The 21305-nt window shown below is 56.2% G+C and overlaps 10 protein-coding genes across 10 annotated transcripts; 6 read left to right on the plus strand and 4 right to left on the minus strand.

Annotated features, from left to right (window-relative positions):
• Positions 1–235: 235 nt before the first annotated feature.
• On the plus strand, positions 236–2043 carry CHGG_05442 (uncharacterized protein; the record flags this gene model as incomplete). The annotated part of the gene is made up of 3 exons (XM_001221536.1): positions 236–519; positions 605–687; positions 752–2043. 3 exons carry the CDS (start codon positions 236–238, stop codon positions 2041–2043), a joined length of 1659 nt encoding a protein of 552 aa, XP_001221537.1.
• Positions 2044–2206: 163 nt separating this feature from the next.
• CHGG_05443 (uncharacterized protein) lies at positions 2207–2815 on the minus strand (the record flags this gene model as incomplete). Its single annotated transcript, XM_001221537.1, has 2 exons — positions 2207–2575; positions 2642–2815. The coding sequence occupies 2 exons, from the start codon at positions 2813–2815 to the stop codon at positions 2207–2209; spliced, it is 543 nt and encodes a 180-aa protein (XP_001221538.1).
• Positions 2816–3260: 445 nt separating this feature from the next.
• CHGG_05444 (uncharacterized protein) lies at positions 3261–4376 on the plus strand (the record flags this gene model as incomplete). The annotated part of the gene is made up of 3 exons (XM_001221538.1): positions 3261–3339; positions 3409–4107; positions 4168–4376. The coding sequence occupies 3 exons, from the start codon at positions 3261–3263 to the stop codon at positions 4374–4376; spliced, it is 987 nt and encodes a 328-aa protein (XP_001221539.1).
• Positions 4377–5217: 841 nt separating this feature from the next.
• Positions 5218–6635, plus strand: CHGG_05445 (uncharacterized protein; the record flags this gene model as incomplete). The annotated part of the gene is made up of 3 exons (XM_001221539.1): positions 5218–5640; positions 5801–6080; positions 6214–6635. The coding sequence occupies 3 exons, from the start codon at positions 5218–5220 to the stop codon at positions 6633–6635; spliced, it is 1125 nt and encodes a 374-aa protein (XP_001221540.1).
• A 503-nt stretch (positions 6636–7138) lies between these two features.
• CHGG_05446 (uncharacterized protein) lies at positions 7139–8121 on the minus strand (the record flags this gene model as incomplete). The annotated part of the gene is made up of 4 exons (XM_001221540.1): positions 7139–7281; positions 7415–7593; positions 7648–7865; positions 8092–8121. The coding sequence occupies 4 exons, from the start codon at positions 8119–8121 to the stop codon at positions 7139–7141; spliced, it is 570 nt and encodes a 189-aa protein (XP_001221541.1).
• A 481-nt stretch (positions 8122–8602) lies between these two features.
• CHGG_05447 (uncharacterized protein) lies at positions 8603–11626 on the plus strand (the record flags this gene model as incomplete). Its single annotated transcript, XM_001221541.1, has 6 exons — positions 8603–9726; positions 9829–10049; positions 10191–10297; positions 10711–10784; positions 11006–11307; positions 11373–11626. 6 exons carry the CDS (start codon positions 8603–8605, stop codon positions 11624–11626), a joined length of 2082 nt encoding a protein of 693 aa, XP_001221542.1.
• A 1430-nt stretch (positions 11627–13056) lies between these two features.
• CHGG_05448 (uncharacterized protein) lies at positions 13057–14753 on the minus strand (the record flags this gene model as incomplete). The annotated part of the gene is made up of 3 exons (XM_001221542.1): positions 13057–13553; positions 13617–14440; positions 14524–14753. 3 exons carry the CDS (start codon positions 14751–14753, stop codon positions 13057–13059), a joined length of 1551 nt encoding a protein of 516 aa, XP_001221543.1.
• Positions 14754–16235: 1482 nt separating this feature from the next.
• On the plus strand, positions 16236–18108 carry CHGG_05449 (uncharacterized protein; the record flags this gene model as incomplete). Its single annotated transcript, XM_001221543.1, has 3 exons — positions 16236–16669; positions 16978–17578; positions 17641–18108. The coding sequence occupies 3 exons, from the start codon at positions 16236–16238 to the stop codon at positions 18106–18108; spliced, it is 1503 nt and encodes a 500-aa protein (XP_001221544.1).
• An 847-nt stretch (positions 18109–18955) lies between these two features.
• On the minus strand, positions 18956–19803 carry CHGG_05450 (uncharacterized protein; the record flags this gene model as incomplete). The annotated part of the gene is made up of 2 exons (XM_001221544.1): positions 18956–19228; positions 19300–19803. The coding sequence occupies 2 exons, from the start codon at positions 19801–19803 to the stop codon at positions 18956–18958; spliced, it is 777 nt and encodes a 258-aa protein (XP_001221545.1).
• A 427-nt stretch (positions 19804–20230) lies between these two features.
• On the plus strand, positions 20231–21181 carry CHGG_05451 (uncharacterized protein; the record flags this gene model as incomplete). The annotated part of the gene is made up of 1 exon (XM_001221545.1): positions 20231–21181. The coding sequence occupies one exon, from the start codon at positions 20231–20233 to the stop codon at positions 21179–21181; it is 951 nt and encodes a 316-aa protein (XP_001221546.1).
• Between the last annotated feature and the right edge of the window lie 124 nt (positions 21182–21305).

A 21305-nucleotide genomic window follows, 5' to 3' on the forward strand; every position in this document is an offset into this window, starting at 1 on the left:
GGCCTCGCTGGCGTACCATCAGAATGGTGCAAGCCTTGGTCTTGGTGGCAACATCAACACCCCTGGTCCCCTTGTTGATGGCTTTGAACAAGCCTCCCCACACATCGAGAGGACACCATATAAGAGGCCAAAGCTGCAATGCCACCTCCGCGGAGATGTAATTACTGTCTCAGATTTAGCCCAGGCGTGCTGCACATCCTAACCACTCCCGCTCCCGCTCCCAGATCCCCGGGACATGACAGTCACCACCAAGGAGGACGAGTCCTCCAATCGGGCCTCGAGCCGCAAAGAAGGCTCCCCGCCCTCCGTGTCCATTTCCCAGGAGAGCCTTACCGATTCCGAAGGTTATGGGTCATCTACCGAGCACGTCTTCTCGGATCCTGCCGTGGCTTCTCACTGGCGGGATGTCTTCGAGAAGGCCGGGTACGAGAACCGGCACCGTTTTGACCCATCTTTCACATGGTCCGCCGAAGAGGAGCGGAAATTGCTCCGCAAAATCGATTTCAGAATCATGCTCTGGTTCGTACTGCAGTCTCTGTGTTCCCAAGGATGTTGGGAGTTTGAGGCGAGGTGGAAACTGACAGTTGATGATGCAAACCAACAGGGCTTGGATCATGTTCTGCGCATTGGATCTCCATCGACGCAACATTAACAGGGCCATTTCAGACAACATGCTGCCGGAAATTGGTACAACCATCATCCCGTCATATATTCGGGGAACAGCCTCTTGACTAACTTCTGTGACGTGTAGGCATGAATACCAACGACTTCAACTACGGTCAAACCATCTTCCTCGCCTCGTTCCTTGCGGCCGAGCTGCCGAGCGGCCTGATCAGCAAGAAGCTGGGCGCTGATCGCTGGATCCCTTTCATCATGACAGCCTGGTCCATCACGGCCGGCTCGCAGGCCTTTTTGAGCAACAAAGCGGGTTACTACGCTATCAAAGCCCTTTTGGGTCTCCTTATGGGCGGTTTTATCCCTGACATCGTTTTGTGGTTGACGTATTTCTACAAATCGGGCGAGTTGCCCACACGGCTTGCATGGTTCTGGACGGCCTTGAGCACTGTCAACATTGTCGGCTCTTTGCTTGCCGCCGGCATTCTTCAGATGCGCGGGGTCAGGGGGTGGTCAGGATGGCAATGGCTCTTCCTAATCGAGGGCATCATCACTCTCATTGCCGGCCTCTTTTCCTGGGTACTCATGCCCCCCGGCCCATGCCAGACTCGAAGCTGGTTCAGGGGCAAGGATGGGTGGTTCACAGACCGGGAGGAGTCTATCATGGTCAACCGGCTGCTCCGCGACGACCCCAGCAAGGGCGACATGAACAACCGGCAGGCCGTCGGCCCCTCGCTTCTGTGGAAGGCAATCAAGGACTGGGAGCTGGCACCGGTGTACCTGATCGGCCTCACCGCATACATCCCGCCGTCCCCGCCAGGCACCTATCTCTCCTACATCCTCCGGCAGCTTGGCTTCTCCGTATTCGAGGCCAACCTCCTCGCCATCCCGTCGCAGTTCCTCTTCGCCGTCAACCTCCTTATCATCACCTGGGTCTCCAAGCGACTCGGCGAGCGGGCCATTGTCTCGTCCTCGTCCAACATTTGGATCTTCCCGTGGCTGCTAGCCCTCGTCCTGCTGCCGGCCACCGCCTCGCCGTGGACACGCTACGCGCTCCTGACCGGCCTGCTGTCGTACCCGTACTGCCATGCTATCCTCGTGGCGTGGAACGCGCGCAACAGCAACGCCGTGCGCACCCGCGCCGTGTCGGCGGCGCTATACAACATGTTTGTGCAGAGCGGCAATATCATTGCCAGCAACATCTACCGCGATGACGATCAGCCGCTCTATCGTCGCGGTAACAAGATCCTCTTGGGCCTAGTGTGTTTTAATATCGTGCTGTTTTATCTGGTCAAGGCATTTTATATCTGGCGCAATCGGGTCCGGGATAGGAAATGGAATGCCATGTCGCCGCAGGAACAGGAAGACTACGCCGTGAACTCCAAGGATGAGGGTCTGAAGAGGTTGGACTTCCGCTTTGCCCATTAGAAGACGGGGTTCGGCTCCGAGGCAGATAGCGTGATGAGATGGGGCCTGTCGACGCCGAGCGTGGGTCGGGTACATACCTATGTGTACACAGCAAAGTGTTATCGACAAGAAATTTGATCCTCTCATCCCATTACATTGCCTTTGTAGTTCGTACCTAAGTCACCTAGCTAGGTACCAAACTGTTTCCCGCCACGTGGCCGCCAGAACGGTTCTCTTCCCCCCCAGTTCGCTTCGTGTTCGGTCTCCGATACGGATCAACCGACTTTCCTATCACGTCACTACCTGCGAACGGAGCCGGAGCCGCAGTGAAGCTGACCACTGGCACGACCGAACCTCCCACCACCACCTCCGCAGGTGCCCGCATACTACTGTCCAAACACCGCTCAAACTCCCCATGCATCCACCTCGTCCTAATCACCACCGACTTCTCCGCGTCCACCCCACCCGACCCCGACGCCCCCCACAGCGGCGAGTTAGCCAACCAGTCGCGCGCGCAGCGCTTGCTGTCGAAGACGAGGGCCAGGGCGCCTCCCTCGGTCACGTAGGTGGACAGGCCGATATGTATGCGGTCAACGTTTTTGGAGAGCTTCAAGCTTACGGTGTAATCGTCGTCCAGGAGCGCGCGGCAGTCGGCGTGGTAGGGGCGGCTTTCGAGATGGGTGAGGAGGAGGCTGGCCCAGGTGCCGTGCGGGAAGATGATGGTCAGGATGCGGTCGAAGTCTATGTCGATTTTGAGATGGTGCGTTTGTTGAGGGCAGGAGGGGGTGGCCATTTCCAGGGGGGGTTCTGAGTTCAGGTTGTGTTGGTTTCTAAGGTAGGTAGGTTTAGGGGAGTTGATTCCGCTGGAAATGCTATGCCCGAGGAAGGCTTTGGATATAGCTGGATTTGGTGGGGATGATTCATAAAGGAGGTGTTGAACTACGAGGCTCGGTAATATAGTTACTCGTGGGTATCTCTGCTTCGCCACTTTATTGCTTGGGGCTGAGCTGTCTAACATCGGATCAACGTCTTTATGGCCAGCCTCACCCCCCGCATTTTACCCCTGTGGTCCCCCTCCTCTTTTAGCCGCACTGTTCGTTGCATCGCGAGGACCGCCGTTTCTACCGCCGCTGTTGTTGTTGTTTCGTAATTCCTAGTGTATAAGTGCATCGCTAAGTGTTGGGGAAGACAAACTGCTGTTCTGCCATTCCTCTTCACCTCACCTTCTGATATCAGGAATGCCGCCCGGAAACCCCGACCTAGACCTGGAAAGGGGCCTTATGGAAGGAAACAAAGGGCCAGCCAGGCTGAAGGCACGTAAAATCCACTTTCCATCATGCCTACATGAAAAGCATTGCTATGCTAACAAATATCATGTAATTACAGTCGTGGCTAGCAACGAAAGGGACACGAGCGTTGGGCCGCCAGAAGAGCGGCCGCCGCCCGCCAAATGCGCAACTCCTCCAGACTTGAGGCCAGGAACACCAATACCCCCTCCGTCCACGCACCCCAACTATGCGAGATCCGCATACTCATCCCAGCCAGTAAATCCGGTCCCTCACCACCACAGAAGCCCTCGAGCTTTCCCATCCCGTCCGACAAGACCGGTACGCAGGTCAAGACGAGCACCGAGCACGTCAAGCTCCCGCGCCTCTAGCAATACACCCGGTTCACCCCGTCGACGATCCCTCAGCTCGACGAACCGCCCGGTGGAGGGCCGCACCACCCCATCTAATGGCCCACCCCCATCAGAGAAGTTCCCTGCAGCCGCAGTAAACGGCTATGGGTCGGTAGCCTTGCATCCCCGCGATGCGGAGAATCAGGGGAAGTGGGCGGTGGAGCACCACCACGCCGGGCTCGTCCATGAGATTGTGGGCGCGCGGAAGCAGTCCAAGCAAAAGCTGAAAAGGTTGCTTGGGATCACGGAGCCGGCTGCTCCGGGGCAGAGGATATTTCGAGTCAGTTTTGCGGAAATGCAGAGATTAAAGCTGCAGAAGTTGCAAGTCAAGTTGGTGGATCATGCTATCGATATGTTTGCGTCGAAGCAGCAATCGCCTGGGTGGGAAGAGGATCCTGCGCGTTACAGTCAGTGTTGCTGAAGGAGTCTCCGTTTACAGCTGGGCGTGACTAATGGAGTGGCGATAGCCCAGGCCTTGAAGGACTACGATTACATGCTGGAGGCGAGAAAGTTGCCGCAAGACTACTTCTACGCCACCAAAAAGCGTGCCGTGGACCGGTACGTTATCAGGCGGCTGGTCGGTGACCTTGACAGTCTCGGAGACCAGACCGACAAGGTGGCCCCCGTCGAGCGATGGGATGACGAAAACATGACGATTGGGGGGGACTCGCAATAGGAACGTCAGGAAGTCACGCATGAAGGCCTTCCTAGACCGCTTGTCACTAGCCGCGACTGGGGGCTCCCTGCTCGTGGGACCAATGTGGTTGATGATGCTGCGTGATGATCTCTACACTACACTTATTACTACCACTGTTTCTGTGGCCTTCTTTGCATTTTTAGCATCTTGGCGGCTGAACAAGTTGGACCAGGTATTGCAGGCAACCGCGGCGTATGCTGCTGTGCTTGTGGTCTTTGTTGGATTGACAAACTCGAGTTCATAGGGAAGAATGTGTGTTGAGCTCTTGCGAAGGGTTCGATGATGGGATTGTAGATTTGCAATTTTTCTTGTTATGAACTTTCCAGAATGTCCCTTAACGGCTAGCCATCTACCTACTAGTTGTATGATACATGGACTGTATTTCCTAGGTAGTTGTGCCCACCTTGCTCGGAAATGGATCATCCCACATAGGGCTGACCAGTTCACTCCCACCGCACATGTACAGGAGAGCAGGTACCTGGTTCGCCGCAAACCCCATTGGGTGAGTTGAAACCATCAATCATTCGTGCGAGAATTCAAGGTTTTCTACCGCTGAGCGAATCATGTGTTTCGACGTCCACCTGGTATTCTGAGCAACCTTCCCAACTTGAGAAGGAACTTCTCTTTTGCCTGAATCCTTCGTCCTGAGTCCTGCATAATGCTGGCCCGAATCGGGAGTAGGGGCTGGAATCACTAAACCAGGGATATATCCAGCACTCAGCCATGGGAGGGAACTCAATCGATTTCTCACGAGGCACAAGCTCATTGCCTAGGTACTATCGGCTGCTTCACATCATAACAACCCGTTCAACTCTCCAACATGGCACCAACACTTTTACACTTGCTCCTCGCCGCCCTAGCCGCTACCACCTCCGCCCTCACCACCCCCCTCCCACGCATCCAAGTAACCCTCACCCCCGAATTCTCCGCCCCTAACACCACCACCACCACCACCACCACCATCACCGCCCTCGACATCACCCTCCACCTCTCCCACCTCCCCCAACCCAACACCACATCCCGACCCCCTCCATCCCACTACCCCCTCCTCCAACTCGACCTCAACCACGGCCTAACCCCCACGCAACAATACAACGACACCTCCCTCTCCGCCTCCGACACCCTCGGCCCCCTGCCCCTCACGCACACTGACAGCAACGCCACCGACGCCCAACGCACCTGGTTCGCCTCGCGCAACCCGCACGGCCCGGTGCTCGTGCAGTTCCGCGCCGTGCCGCGCGTGGTGGACAAGACCACGCCGTCGGGGCCGAGGATCGATCTCATGGGCGGATGAGAGCGGTGAGGGGCTGGTGGGCATGGGGGCGGGGTTTTTGCCGCTGCCGCTGCCGCTGCCGCTGTCGGGGGTTGATGGGGGGGATGGGGAGTGGGAGGTGGTGGTGCAGTGGGTGGTGCCGGAGGGGGTGAGGGTGGCGAGTTCGTTGGGGGATCGGGTGAGGGAGACGGTGGTGGGTGTGCCGGGGCGGATGCTGGCGAAGGCGTATTTTGCGGTGGGGGCGTTGCGGCGGTGGCCCGGGTGGGAGGTGGAGGTGGGGGAGGGGGAGAGGGAATTTTATGTGTATTGGTTGGGGGAGCTGCCGTATGATAGTGAGAGGATGGCGGGGATTGCGAAGGATATGCATGGTGCGATTGCGTCGTTCTTTGGGGACGTGGACACGCCATTCCGTGTGTTTTGGCGGCGCGCGTTGACGGGATATGGGGGCGCTGGGGGGTATAACTCGTTTTTGCTGGAGTTTTCGGATGGCACGGATGAGGAGCAGAGCCAGGAGGCTGCCACTTTTCTGCTGTCCCCATGAAGGTATCCACGAGTATGCGTTAATGTCGCCCGCGCGGCAGTATGACATGTGGTACCGCGAGGGCGTGGCGCAGTTCTATGCCGTCGTGGCCCCGTTCGCGGCCGGTGCTGTTGACAAGAGCTACCTGATCCGGTGGCTCAACAACAATGCCCAGAGCTATTACACTAGTGGAATGGCTGGCAAGACGTGGCAGTCCATTATCGACAACTACTGGACCAGCACCCAAAACGTCAAGGCCCCGTACGGCACCGGCTTTGTGTATCTCGCCCAGGTGCAAGGCTTGATCGCGAAAGCAACCAATGGCACCAAGGACCTCGACGACCTGACGTTGGAGCTCTATCGGCGGTTCGTCGCACACGAAAAGGTGCAGACAGACGAGTTTCTTGAGGTACTAAGCGGGCTAGTTGGGAGTGAAGCCGTCTGAGGCAAGCCTCTCCGCCATGCTAAACGGAACGTTTATCGTGCCGGCTGCTGATAGCTTCGCCAAGTTTGGACTGAAGATGGTAAGGAAAGATGCAGAGTTGTTTGAACTAGGCTTTCTTCCCTCCCAGGTGGAAGGTGGCTAGCTTCACCTCAAACAGGACGAGAGCCGAGGAAGCTGGCCTGCGCGTGGGGGATGAGATAATTCGTATGTGGGGTGAATGGGGTGCCAGTGACTCACTCGACAACATGATGCGGGTGGCTGTTCGCCGTGATGGGAGCGAAGTCAATGTGGACTACTGGCCAAGAAGCTATGAAAAGGTCGAGAATTGGGTGTGGGAGGAGGATGATACTGTGACAAACCAATCTTGAGGGGTGGCTGTTTTTGAACTTGATTTGCGGTTTTGATACAACACTAATCGTTTAGCCCAATCTTCTAAAGTCTACACCGTAACTGACTCCTTATGCGTCTTCTAAATGTACATGTCGTCTGACGCGACCGCTTTATCACTTCCGGTACCACATCCTCGTGAACCTTTGTCCGGCGGCCATCTTCTTTTGCAGCTGGAAGATGCCGTATTGCAATGCCTCAGCCGTAGGCGGGCACCCGGGTACATAAATGTCCACGGGTACGATACGATCAACTCCCCCTAACAACGGAATAGCTGTAGTGATAATAACCACCTCCATTGGCACAACTCCCCATGCTGATGACCCATCTGGGCTCAGGCATCTGGTCATAGACCTGGCGCAGCGCCGGCGCCATCTTGTTAGTAAGCGTACCTGCCACGATCATGACGTCCGACTGGCGCGGACTGGCACGGAAGATAATCCCCTGCCGATCGTTGTCATAACGCGGCATGGAAAGATGCATCATCTCGATGGCGCAGCAAGCAAGACCGAAGGACATGGGCCAGAGGGAGCCTTGCCGAGCCCAGTTGATGAGACCGTCCAGCGTGGATCTACAAGATATCTCGTAAGTGAGGGTCGAGGACAGAGAAGTCTTGCTTACTCACAAGGCATATTCCGTCACAGAGTTTGGTCTTTTCTCGGTGGACACAGCGAGTGTCGGTCGTACAGGGGGCGGAATGCGAGGCTGCCGGGCAGGTGAGGTCTGCTCAGTGCTGTATCGTTTGGCTGGGACAGTGGAAATTGCTGGTAGTAATCCGCTACGAGGCAGTAATGCCGTGTACTTGATGAGTTTATATGGACGCATGGCGTCAACCTCAACCTCCTTGGTCAAGTATGGTATTATATGACAGTACTTTCTCCCTGGCATAAACGAAAAAAAAGAGAAAAAATGCGCCTCGGGTCCAGGTCATAAATATTGCGGCTCATGCCGCCATAAACACCTGGAAGAGAGAGCATCCTGGCCGTGTGCTGACCGCGGCTTTGACTGTATGTTGCTTGCTATTTTGGCAGGCAAAGACAGTGCGCTTGGGCGAGCACCCCTGACTTACACGGGCCCGTGTCTCCCCGAGCCAAGCCATTGTGGGTTTATTCCGACCCATAAAAGCCAAATCCCATCGGCTTTCACCCACTTCTCGGCATCAACCCACACACCCCAAGCCCCCCAACTGCACTTTGTGTGTGCTTCACAATCAAAATGCCGCCGTCCCGGCCCACCGGGTTCGCTTGTACCACGTGCGGTAGGGAATACCAGCACAGTAGCCATCTACGCAGACACGAGGCAACCCGTAGGTCTATCCACACAGAAAGACACCCTCCCGGTAGCTCCCGGATGTTGCCGGCCTTGACACGGCTGACAAGATTGGTTAGACTCGGGGTCCGAGGAGTTCAGGTGCCAGTACTGCGGTAAAACATTCGGCAGGAGGTATTCAGTTCTTCTTCTCCTCCAACTTCTCCACCTTGTGGACGAGTACTTCACTTTTAGCTGCTCCGCCCACTAATACCCGCGTAGGGACGTGTGGCGAAAGCATTATCAGAGTTGTCCAAACAATAAGAGTCACGATGGACCGCCCCCGGTCCAAACGAGGCAAGAGAGCCAAAGCCTGCGACGCTTGCTTTCGCAGCAAACTCGCCTGTGACGGGAGCTCACCGTGTGCTCGGTGCCACTCTCGTGGAATGACCTGCGTCTACACAAGGGTCCACGGCGCCATCACCAACGCTACCACCGACCCACCAGCAGCTGCTCCGAGTACCAGCACTGTACTAAAAACACCCGCTTCTCCACAAGATGACAGCACCAAGATCCCCGTAGCCTTTCTCCTCAGTCTCACCAACCCCAAAGCCGGCTCGATGCTCGAAGCCTTTCTCGGAGAGCCCAGCCGCGGCGACGAGCTCCCCAGCGCCGAACTCCAACCCGACATCCCCCTCCACCCAGACCCCTACCAAAGCACCGCCATCAGCGACGGCTTCTTCCTCACCTGGCTCTTCGACCAACCACACCCCGACGCCACCACCAGCAACACCACGTTCCCCTTTCCCCCCTCCCCCCGACCACACAACCCCCCACCTCACCGTGCCCACCCCCCGGAATTGACCCCACCCTCCAACCGCTCCTCACCGAGATCCGAACCCTGCACCGCACCCTCACCACCACCCCGACCACCACCAACCCCCCCCTACAATGGGACCTACGACGCCGCCCCTCGCCACCCAGGTCTTCACGCGCGCCCACCCGCGACGCCTTCGTGCCCACCTAACTTCCGCCTACACGCACCGGCCACCTGCCGCTCGTGCACCGGCCGAGCTTTCGACCCGAAGAACTTCGCCGGTCCGCCGTTGCCGGTTGGCCGTGTTTTGTTGTGTGGTGCGCTGTATGCCCCGCCGAGGGATTGTGTGCTGGCGGTGAGGGGGTTTTTTGCGGTCGTGGAGGAGTGGGTGTTTAGGCGGTTGGAGGGGTTGGTGGAGGGGGTGGAGGGGGGTGGTGGTGGTGGTGGTATTGGGGAGGATGGGGAGAGGGAGATGGAGTTGTATGGCACGTTTCAGGCCGCGCTGCTGATCCATGGCGCGCAGTTCATCATGAATAATCCGGCGTTGAGAGAGCAGGGCGTGGGCGACCCAGAAAGGCCGGCGCTGGTGGTGGCGGCTCGGAGGCTTGGGTTGACGAGAGGCGCGGCATGCGTGCCATGGTGAGGGAGGCGTGGATTGGGGGCGGTGGGTGAGGGAGGAGACAAGGATTAGGTAGGTTGTTTCTTTTTGGGTCTGTCTTTCTGCGTCTTTCCCACCCCGAGTGGCGTTGCTAACAACGAAAGAATCGTCACTTGGACTTTCATCGGCGACTGGCAACAGGGCGGAGTGACGCACCAGCCCGGGCTTGCGACAATCCACGAGATGACGGGTGACCTGCCCTCGCTGCCGGATCTGTGGGAGGCCAATAATGCTACTGAGTTTGAGGCGGCTATAGCTGCCAACGGACCAAACTGCTGGCGGCGGACGGCATCACTCCGCGATTGTGCTGATGCCTTGATGGCTGAGTCCTGGTCCGGCGTCAAGGGCTTCCCCTTGAAGCACGTCTCCTTGTTGGACCTCTACTTTCTAGTCACAGGTGAGGACCCCCTATTCATCCTCCCTCCACACTAACTCAGACGAGCAGCAATTCAAGTCATGATCGGCGTCTCGCGCCTCGTTTCAGTTCTCCAGACGACGATACCAGCCATCCAACGCGCGACAGATCGATGGCAGGAACTCTGGCAGGAATCTGTGAGTCGCCTTGACGACGAAGAGCTGCGGACGAGCGGTCTTGTCAGGCACTGCGGCGAGTACTGCTGGCTTGCAAGGGCGCTGCTACAGCACGCTCAGGAAGGAAAGGACAGGGCATCACCGTATTACCAGCGGATAGGGCACGAGACGCCAAAGGAGCTTCACGACTTGCTACGGGAACTGCGAGACTACGACACCAGACCAAAATGAACTCTACATGTACCTACTTTAAAACCTGTGACCAATGGTTGACGTACCCACGCTCAATTTGAGAATTGTAAGGAAGCTAATAATCGAATCGAGTTGCTTGTGAGTATGAGTAATTAAGGTCAATACCTAAGGTTGCTCCAATCTAGAAATTGTCTTCTAAGCTAAAAGGTAAACTCTATTATGTACGGATATCCATAGGATAGGTACCCCAACCCGTTACCATTCGCACATGTCCGTATCTACTCAATTCTGCCACCTTCACTGCAACCGCTGGTACGTAAGTACCTTACTTACCGCTTGCCATGTTTTAGGCGAAGTATCTCGGGTTAAAAGGGATACGATCACTTAGACGAACGGATGCGAAGCCTGGAGCCGCCAGTACTTCACCTAATCCGTATCGGCAAAACCCATCCGACAAGGGGATGTTATCTGCCTCCTCCAAGGGGCATCAACGCCGACAATCATTCGGCCGCGCGGCGATTACTGGACCATTATCAGGATTGCGGTTCCCTCCTTGACGGGTTATCCAGGCGCCCCGAATGCCAACTGCCGGTCAGAAAGTCGAGAGCCAAGAACAACGTTTCAAGACGATTTCTTCCTGGTCTGGGACTGGCATGCATCTCAGGGACAGCCCGAAGAGTACGAAAACTTCAGAGCTAGCCGGGACCTCCCTGATCAAAAGACCCAGTCACAAAGAGACCTCGATAGAGCCACGAGATGGTGGATGATGGGACGGATGTTTGAGGCCGCCGAAAGAGGCAAAGCGGGGGCAATGAAGCTGCAGAAGTCAGTAGAAATTGGTGAGATGGCCCTAAGAGATTCGGATAACTTAGGATCGGGTCCTGGAACTTGGGAGCTTGGATAGATCTGCTGCTTGAAGACAGTGGCGGCTGGGTGTCGCTGCTATTTGCGGCGGGGAAGGGGTATAAGGAGGTTGTGCGGTACCTCCTCGACAAAGGTGCGGCCGTTGACGTGGTGGATGGTGATGGCCAGACATCGTTGTCGCTGGCTGCCTCGGCTGGGCATGAGGCAGTTGTACAGCAGCTCCTTGATAACGGCGCGGACGTTGATGTGACATCTTCGTGGCTACAACACCACAACGCGAGCAATAGCCCGTAGCAAGTCTCAGCGGATTGTACGGCTGGAGTTGAAACATTGTATTCTTTCGACATTTTCACCACTTGTCACAACACAGCCTCGGTGCCTAATGTAATTCATCGCTGCTGAAAATTTATTTACGACTCCCCAATCTTTGAACCTGTTTCTCGATCTTCCCAGTGATGACAACTTCTGGGGTAAGGTTGTTTCTTCTGTTTAGTGGCAAAAAGTCAAATAGAAGGATGCCATTGAACTTTCCCCGTTTATTATACAAGGCGACAGATCTGCCAAAAAAAACGTTAATTACCACACTTCAGGGAGCTTTTAAGGAGCCGTCGGGAGATTTATTTTCACTCATGACGATGCCAGCTGAGAGCTTTTGCAGAGACGATCATTAGGGCGGCGAGCCATGTTCAACGGATGCGCCAATAATATTGCTGAGGGTCAAATCATCAGACCCTTTGTTCAACAGAACGGCCGGGCCTCGGGGCCTTACGAACAGGTAGGTCCGGGGCGAGCGGCTACCTAGGTGATCAAAAAAGGGTGAACAGGACGAGAAGGGATATCATAGGCAGTTCAAGCCCAAAGGAGCAGCGCCATATTGATATTCTGCTTAGGTCCCCAAATGTCAGCTAATATGTTCATGAAACATCAAGCCTCGCAATCCAGGTTGTAGTTGTTGGATAAACCCTATATAAACTCGCCCACCAAGTCACCATTAAAGGTCCACACCAATCCCTCCATCGTCCACCTTGTTTCGTCAAAAACAACTCCCCTCAGCCGAGCCATCGAGTAGACGACAAAATCCAATGGAGAAAACAAAGCAACATATGGAGACTGGTGTGGAAAAGCCGAAACCTTGTACCGCCTTGGCACAGGACATCAAGGATCTTACTGCAAACTTGAAAATGATGCTGGAAAATGACAAGGATCAAGGGGATGACTTGAATCTCACCGATGAAAACGAAAGACTCCGCCAAATAATTCAACGTAAAAGCATGATTGTCTCTTGGCTCAATAAGGAGATGCAGAGGGTGAACCGCAGGGTCAACAAGCCGTGTGTAGAGATGAAAGAATGAACAGCCCCAGGAGGCCATGTCAGGGCAAAGGTCTGGTAGCTGATTTCAGCCGCAACAAAAAACCGACAACCGATTAAACCGAGAGGGGCGGTACTGAACGGCTCCTTATCAGGACTGTTTGAAACGGGGAGGTGAGACAAGGAGGATAACGGCTGACAACAGCCGGCAACGCCTCGTATATGATCTCTCACCCCCAAGATAGACCCCTATTTCCTTTTCATCCCAAGCATATCTATACCCATTAGCCGTCCCTTTTCTGTTCGCCGTCATTATCATGATAAATACATGTATCCTTCTTAAGGCCCATATCATAATAACCATCATTACCCAGCCGCGTCCCATTACCCCTCACCCATCATCACTTCATCCACCTCACTCATCCCGACTATACCTCGAACCCCTCCTCCAACGCTCCCCATACCTCAACATCACGACAGGAATCGGCGCCAACAGCAAGCTCAGCCCAGCCAGGACCGAAAACCCCCAGCCAAACCCCCACCGCTCCACCAACGGCGCGGACGCCAGCGGCAGGAAGGTGCTCATCAGGCAGCGCGTGACGATGATGCCGGTCATGGCGGAGGCAGAGAACAGGCCAAACGCGTCGACGACGTAGGCCATGACGGGGATGGTGGCGAGCATGAGGGCCGTGCCCATGGCGCACACGCAAAAGAGCAACAGCACGAGCGGCAGCCGCAAGTGTGCCGCCCACCCGTATGCTGCGACTGTCATGGGTAAAGCGAACCCGCCTATGATGGCTAGTGGGAGCCGGAACTCGGGCTTGCCTACGCCTTTGTGGGTGAAGCGCATGCGCATGTAGATGCGGTCGAGCGTGCGGTTGCAGATGATTACGCTGATGGTGGAGCCGATGGCTGTGGGGCTTGGGTTAGTGGTTTGTTGAGATGGTCGAAGGGGATGTGATGGGAGGGGCTTACAGAAGATGGTAAAGCAGGAGCCCACGGCCACGGGCGACAGCTTGTAGAGGTCGATCAGGATATCCGAAATGGTGGTGCTGTAGATGTAAAAGAAAGCAAAGACGACTGAGTTGAACAAGCTCATGACCATGAGAACCCCACTGCCGCACAGCACAATGGCCGGGCGCAGAATTGCATCCCGCAGTTTCTTCCACTCAGAAAACCCCGCGGTGCTGAGCCTCTCCGCCTCGTCAAACGCAGTCTTGAACGTCTTGCCCGACCCCTCGGGATGGCGTGCCATCCTCTTGACGCGCTTCCGGAGAATCGCAACCTTGTACGTCTCGCGGAAGCAGCACAAAAACATAACCTCACAGCCCGCCGCCAACGCCACTGCCATCCACACCACCGTCCTCCACCCATACAATTCCGCCACGGCACTCCCAATCATCGGCCCAAACGCGCCCCCCACCAACGGCGCCAGAAACAACAAGCTCAACGCCCCCCCACGCTCCTCACTCGGAAACATATCCCCCACAATGGCCGGGTTGAGCACGTTCCCGGCGACAGCCAAACCATTCAGCATGCGGGCGACCACAAACTGCGGCACGCTCTCGGCGGTGGCGGCCAGCACGCCCGCCGCAATGAAGAGCAGGTTGGCCACGTTCATGACGGGGTACCGGCCGAACATTTCGGACAGCGGCGCGATTAGCAGCGGGCCGGCGGCTTCGCCCAGCTCCCAGATAGTGACGAGGAGCACGCTGGCGGATTTGGAGGGGTTGGGGGAGGCGGAGAGGTCGCGCACGATCTCGGAGGCGAGGGGGACCACGCCGATGCAGGTCATGGTGCTGCGTGGGGAGGTAAGTAAGGGGGTGTAAATAGGGGGGGGCGGTGGGTGAAGAGGATGAAGATATAAAAAAGGGGAACGTACACAGTAAAGGCCGTAAAGGCCAGTATGCTCACAATAACCCATCGGTAGGGTGCGGGCCAGTCCAGCGGGTTCTCTGCATCACCATCGGGGTCGAAGTCGACGATGGTGGTCTGGGCGATGTCGGAGCCATCTTGTTGCAGTGGCGGGGCAACAGGGTTGGTGTAGACTTGCTGCCCCTCGTTGGTGACACTTCGCAGCAGCGGCTGGGTTTCGTCTGTTCCGACCGTCATTCCCTTTTTTGGTGGGAGGGTGTTTCTTCTACCGGTTTTCCCACGGTTCCAGCCTCCAACTTTCGTACAAGAAGGTAAAAGAGATAATTTGTTGTGTGGATGAGATGAGATAAAAGAGCGCGGGGACTACTTGAACATTTTGTATTTATGCTGACTCTGCAAGCGCTGCGGTGTGCAGCGGCCAAAAAAACTCCGTGGTGCGGTTGCATGGAAGGAGCCGCTGCCGTGCGTTGCTAGCTCCGGGCTTGTGGTCTTGGCTGGGCACTGGAATCCGATGTTTCCAGAAATTCAAACACTGTATTTCAAATCACTGCAGCAGGTCACAATGGGCCCCTTATACTGTCATTTAGCGCTGTGGCTCACTGTAACTGCATCTTCCACCTTGCACAAGCACCGTCAGACACACCGTGTGGCGAAGCGGGGTCTCATTCGGGACTGCCATCCGACCGCCACTGCAGCAGCCGATCCCCGCTTCGTGTCAAAATCCTGCAGGCGCTTCCATGCTCTGGCGTGGGAGCGTGGGCATCAGCAATTGACATCCGCGCCCTTCGGATAACAGCGGCATTCATAATCGAAACCAGCGGAAATATGGTGAAATGGTGGCAAATATGAAATTGAGTCTGGCAATAATCAATCTCTCGGTTCTTGGCCCCTCATTTTCTGCCATTAGCAGTCATTTTTTGCTCCTAAAAGGGCCCGTTCTGTGTCTTCGCACAAAAAAGTCTAGAGCCAGTGAGTGGTCGCGAGAGAAGATGCCCCACTTTCTAAACAATAATGAAGACCAAGCTGGCTGTTGTTATTGGGAGGTCGAAAACGTGTCTCCATCTGGTAATTTAGATAGATGATTTGTTTTAGTGCAGGTTGATAACTCGGTGAAACTCGAGTCCCTAATTTCTTATCATCATGAAGGTATCTATGTTTTCCTCGCTCCTCTTCTCAACTCCATCGTGGACCGTGGTTTGGTGTAACGCCAGTCCAACACCACCCGTTGTGACACAAGTGCGATTCTCTTAGCCAGCCAATCGCATTTGCGGCCCTGGTCCAGCTGTGGTTTGGTCTCACCGCGCCCCCTGAATTCGAGGGCTTCCGTACTACGCCGACTGCCGCTTGGGCGTCATGTATCTCTCCGTTCCCGAGCGCTGCCCGAGTATGTTAGGTACGGACGTATCGTCGGAAGGGAATGCGGCTGGAAAGTGCGCTTTGAATAACGTAAGTGATGCTGTGCGACGCTCTCGGCAGAGACAGGCAAGGCAGACACGCAGTCCGCCTGCAGGATGAGAGTCTTGTGGCGTTTTCTACCCGACCGAGATGAGGGACCGGGCCGAACCTAAGCAGTTGGGGCCATGCCGCACTCTTGTGACGGGCACTGCACAGCAGCACAGCAGCACACCCAGTTCAAATAACCCCACTCTCTTGAAGCGATTTACCCATTTCGTTTCTCCCTCCCACACCCATCGTTCTCGCTCCCACACCAACGGAACCATGGCTGAGGATCTGACCCCCCATCGCACGATCCCAAACGACTACAATTCCTATCACCCCCTCCGTTCGGAGCACCACGAGATCCGACTCCTCCGTGTTCTCCCAGGCGGCGACGATGACGAGCTCGCTGTGGTCTTGGTGCGGAGCAACCGTTCCAACCACCCCGAATATCGCGCACTATCGTATTGCTGGGGGAGTCTCAACGAGCTCGCCCCGGTTACTGTCGTGTTTGAGGACGACCGCGACGTGGATTCTTCGAGCATCCTTGATGTTGACGAGCCCTGCGGCGTCCTGGGGCCTCGCGCTGTCACCTTTCAGATCACCACCAACCTCCACGATGCACTCGCCTCGTTCCGCCGCACTCGGGAGCATGGTTACCTCTGGATCGATATGCTCTGTATCAACCAAGGCGACGTTGAGAGCGGTCGGGGCAGGTCCGCTTCATGAAATCCATCTTTGGATCGGCCGCGTCGGTTGTCGCCTGGCTGGGGGCCGATCCGGAGCTGCAGAAAAGCGTATTCAACCCAGAGAACTACGAGATCGCGCTGACGAACCTATTGCTAGAGGAGGGGGGATGGCCTTCGCTACAAGAATTCATGTCGTTCTTGGCCACGAAGGAGAAGTGGTCACCACCGCAAGGAAAGATTCATGCATTCGCCGCCCTCCTAGCGGAAGCCCAGCTGGTATTCGACAAATATCCCATCGCCTACTCGATAGTACATATAGGCTGACCGGGAAACAGCTGGCCGATAGGCAACTGGCCGGGAGAAAGTTGGCCGGGAGAAAGCTGGCAAGATTCCTTCCTAGGTAAAGAGAGGCTCCGACGGTTCTATGACTTCCTCTCAAACCCGAGACTGCACGTCAGTGTCGAGGACGCACCTCCTGGCTTCGACCATGCTCTTCACACCTACCGCTCCCGTATCGCAACTTCTAGTTCCGAGGTATGGGACTGGTCCACAACCGTTTTGACGCGCGGGAAGTGGATGGTAGCAGCCCTCCCTCGCGACATGTTCCGCCGAATGGCAGTCATAGCCAAAGCGCCATGGTTTCGACGCGTATGGGTAATCCAGGAAGTAGCAGCTGCGAACCGGGTCCGTGTTCGGGTGGCCGACGCGGAGGGAAGCTGGGAGATCATACGCTCTCTAAGAAATTTTGTCAGTGAACTGTTCGCTCGGATCGTGGCGGAAGAGCCCACAGCCCTTGCGAGTCTCGACTTTGGCGGTCACGACCTGATCCCTGCGCTCTGGCAAGATCTGGTCACTTGGCAGGATGCGAATACCATGACGATTGTGAAACTTGTCGAAGCCCTGCGTACATTTTTCGCAACGGACCCACGGGATCTGGTCAATTAGCTATCCGGTATTGCGACGGACCTCCAACCCAGGTTGTTCGAACCCGACTATAGGATGCCGGTCGGGAAACCTATGCTAGATTCACTTCATCTGTCATACGCTCGACCGGCCATCTCGACATTCTTTCTATGGCCAAGTTCTATACTCGGCCCGAAAGACCTGCCGGGCTACCTGGCTGGACTCCGGACTTTAGTTATCGCCCCCCCAAGGACTGGGATCCAATGTATAATAGGGGACGATGGGATCAGCCGTTTGGGCGTACACTAGCCCGTATGAAGGACACGAATAGCTGGAAAACCCTTCAGGTCGCGGGCATTTACGAGGCAAGAGTGGCAACGATTATAGATGCACAGGTCGTCGTTGATTCCAGGGATGGCAAAGGGCTCGATTCCAAGAAGCTTCGCGATGTGCCGCTCCAAAGCCTCTGGGCTTGCGTGAACGAAGCTTACGCCAAAACGTTCCTAGCCCGGGGTCGAAATGATCACCAACCCGCCCGCCCCTCAAGCCTGACGTTAACGTAATTTTGCGAGGCCTTGTTCCCTTCGCCCGACAGATCCCAATTCCGAAACGAATTGGCCCAAAAGCTGCGGCAGAATAAGCATGAACAGACGGAGCTTATTTCTTGGGGCCACACCAAAATTCAGATGATATTTGCAGTAAGCGGCATGTCTTTCTTCTTTACCGACGATGGTAACCTTGGGCTTTGCTCCCAGGGGACGCAGTGTGGAGACTTGGTTGTAGCACTCTATGGCCTCTTCCACCTTGTGGTGGTCAGGGCGCTGGAAGAGAGAGCGCCCCAAGGGGCCCGGTATCAGTTCGTTGGGAGATGTCGGGTCAGTGGGGCTGCGTGCGACAAGATTATGAGGCTTTCTAACGATGGAGATGCTGGCTCGGCGAACACGACTGAAGAAGGTGTGCTCAGGGACAGGGCACTGAAATCGGAGTTCTTGAATCTCGAATAACGATGCGAGGAAAGGACCTGTATATGCTCGTTAACTAGAGCCATATTATTTTATACGCTCATTCATACCAACCGAGGCTATCCAACACGAGAAAGCCGCGACGATCGAGGCCTAGACTATCAAGAAAGCTATTCCAAATTCTGTGGTGGACTACTTGCAACTAATTGCCTTCTAGTAACTCCGCCGAGCATACCACTTCAACGGGAACTTAGCTTCCCACTGCTCCTAAAGGCCCACCACCCCAATCCGCAAGAAATGGTACTCCTCCTTCAATCTCTTGCCAACCTCGCCATTCTTCATCTCATCAACATCCCACCAAACCGGAATGAATCTACCATGAAGGAAGCGGGCCTCCTCGCTCGCACAGTACACCGCAAACTGGCCGGCCAGGTTCTCTGCCAGCACGTCAGCACACCGCACACCGCACATCCGGCACCACTCTGATAAACTCACCATCATCCCAGTCCATATAGTCCTCGCTAAAGCCCACAGTTCGAGCTGCCGGGGTCAAGACACCACCCGGGTGGAAGTTGATGACCTGCATGTCTTTCGGGTCGGCGTCGTCGGCGATGAGCTGCATAAGCAGCGAGCCCGAGTTCTTGGTCAAGCCGTAGATGGGGTGGCCGTTGCGGTCTATGATAAAATTGTGGATGCTGCTGGTCGAGACGTTGACGAGGAACTGACGGACCGTTAGCCTCGGATTTTCATAGTAAGAACGCCCTGAGAGGGTCGAGATGGATATCAGCTTACCTTCCCCTCCTGCTTGCCCTGCTTGCTGAACCGCTGGGAGTAGTCCAGCAGTCCGCGGACGTTGGTCTCGAACGACTTCCAGGTGCCCTCCAGGTTAGTCTGCACGAGTGGGCCGCCCTCGCTGACGGTCATGGCATTGAGAACAAGGACATCGACCTCGATCCCTTGTTTGGCGAATCCATCCCACAGCCTCTCGGTGGCTTGCAGGTCGGAGAGATCAGCCACGAAGCTGCTGACGGTCGTGCCGGCGTTGGCCTCGGCTTGGAGCTCGGACACGGCGCTGGCGAGCACAGACTCGCGCCGGCCGGTGAGAATGACGTGCGAAGCCGAGGCTTGCACGAAGGCGCGGGCGATGGCGAAGCCAATTCCGGCCGAGCCTCCTACAATAATCACGGTTCTGCCGGCCTGGCTGAGTTCGGGTCGGAGGGGTGAGATGGCTGGGTAGGGCTTCTTGTGCGTGGCCTTGATGTAAGGGACGTCCAACGTGATGCTGCTGCGAGACATTGTGTGTTTGTAAATTGAGATGTGACTCGTGAATTGTGATGTGAGACTTGTTAACTGCGTGGTGGACTTGTAAGCGCTTGGGGTGCGGTTGTTGAGAAAAGATGGCCGGAAGAAGAGCAGATCAAGCTTCCTTTATATCAAAACCATCACGTCCATCTTCCCCTACCCTTCTCCCGCCGTATATAGAGCTTACATTTGTCACAGTAGCGGATTGAGTCCGTAAAGCTATCCTGCGGCCGCAACTTTCCCTTCTGGGACGATCTCCCGCAGCTTGGTTGTCCGTCGCCCGCAGGCTAACCGAAAAGGGGGCCCGTGGGGGGGTGGATAATGCCCAAATGGGAAGATTTTACCCGCTGGGTCTTAATAATCCCATCTTCGACGACGCCAGGCTGCCTTCTCATCTTTGACATCCTGTCCGTACCACAACATGGGCACCACAAGCAAAAGCATACCAAACAAAACCTCATTCCCCACGCGTATGCGGCGGCAATGCAGGACATGCGTCCAATGCGCCAAGGCGAAGCGGAAATGCGACCAAAGAAGCCCCGCCTGCTTGCGTTGCCGGGGGAAAGGCCTTGACTGCAGCTATCCGCCGCAACGCAACGCCCTCATTCCTCTCGGGGAGCACGAGTCTATGCTTGAGATGATTGATATTTCCCCGGAAAGGGGGGAAAGCCGTACTTGTTCGGCGGTCACATCTGTGTCGAGGCCACAGACACCAAATCACCCCACCGAGATCGCCGTGTCCCATCCGGATAGAAAGACCGCCAACTGTGGCTGGTTTCTCACCCCGGAGTCTTGGACACGGTACCACGGGCTAAGCGAACCCCAGCCTGACTTGACTGCTAGCCAAAGGTCACTGCCCCACTTCATCGACAAGCTGAAAGCATGGATGGCCGCTTGGGTAGCGGATGGACATTGCCCCATTCTGCACCAACAGCTCTACCAGGACGGGATGCCAGAGTGTGTCGAAGACGCCTACACGGCTCTCGCCGCCTACAACGCAGCCTCTCCCAGCGGCAAACCGAGAGTCCTACAAATCATCCAAAACCGTGTCGATAAGCTGCTCACCCAGTACCCCCAACCCGACCTCGCCACTCTCGACGGCATCTCCCCCGCCTGCCTGCTCGACACGCCCACCCACCTCGCGCGCACGCAGGCACTCTTCACCTACGAGCTGATCACCCTCTTCGACGGCGACATCCGCGCGCGCGTCGAAGCCGAGCGCCACGCCACCACCCTCATCCTCTGGTGCCGCCAGCTGCTCGAGAGCGCCCAGCTCGACTGCGCAGCCGCACCCATGCTCTCCCCCGCCGCCGTCACCCCAACACAAACGGAAACCCTTCCCCCTCACCCCACCTCTCCCCTCTCGCCCTAACCCAACACCAACCACCCAACCCCCTCCCACTACTACCACCCCCCACTCCCCCAACCCTCTGGCAAACCTGGATCCCCTTCCGAGTCTGCCCGGCCGCCTCTACTCGCCGCGACCTGCATGCTGG

Source organism: Chaetomium globosum, genomic scaffold, assembly GCF_000143365.1.
Source record: "Chaetomium globosum CBS 148.51 scaffold_3 genomic scaffold, whole genome shotgun sequence".
In the NCBI taxonomy this organism is placed as follows: Eukaryota; Fungi; Ascomycota; class Sordariomycetes; order Sordariales; family Chaetomiaceae; genus Chaetomium; species Chaetomium globosum.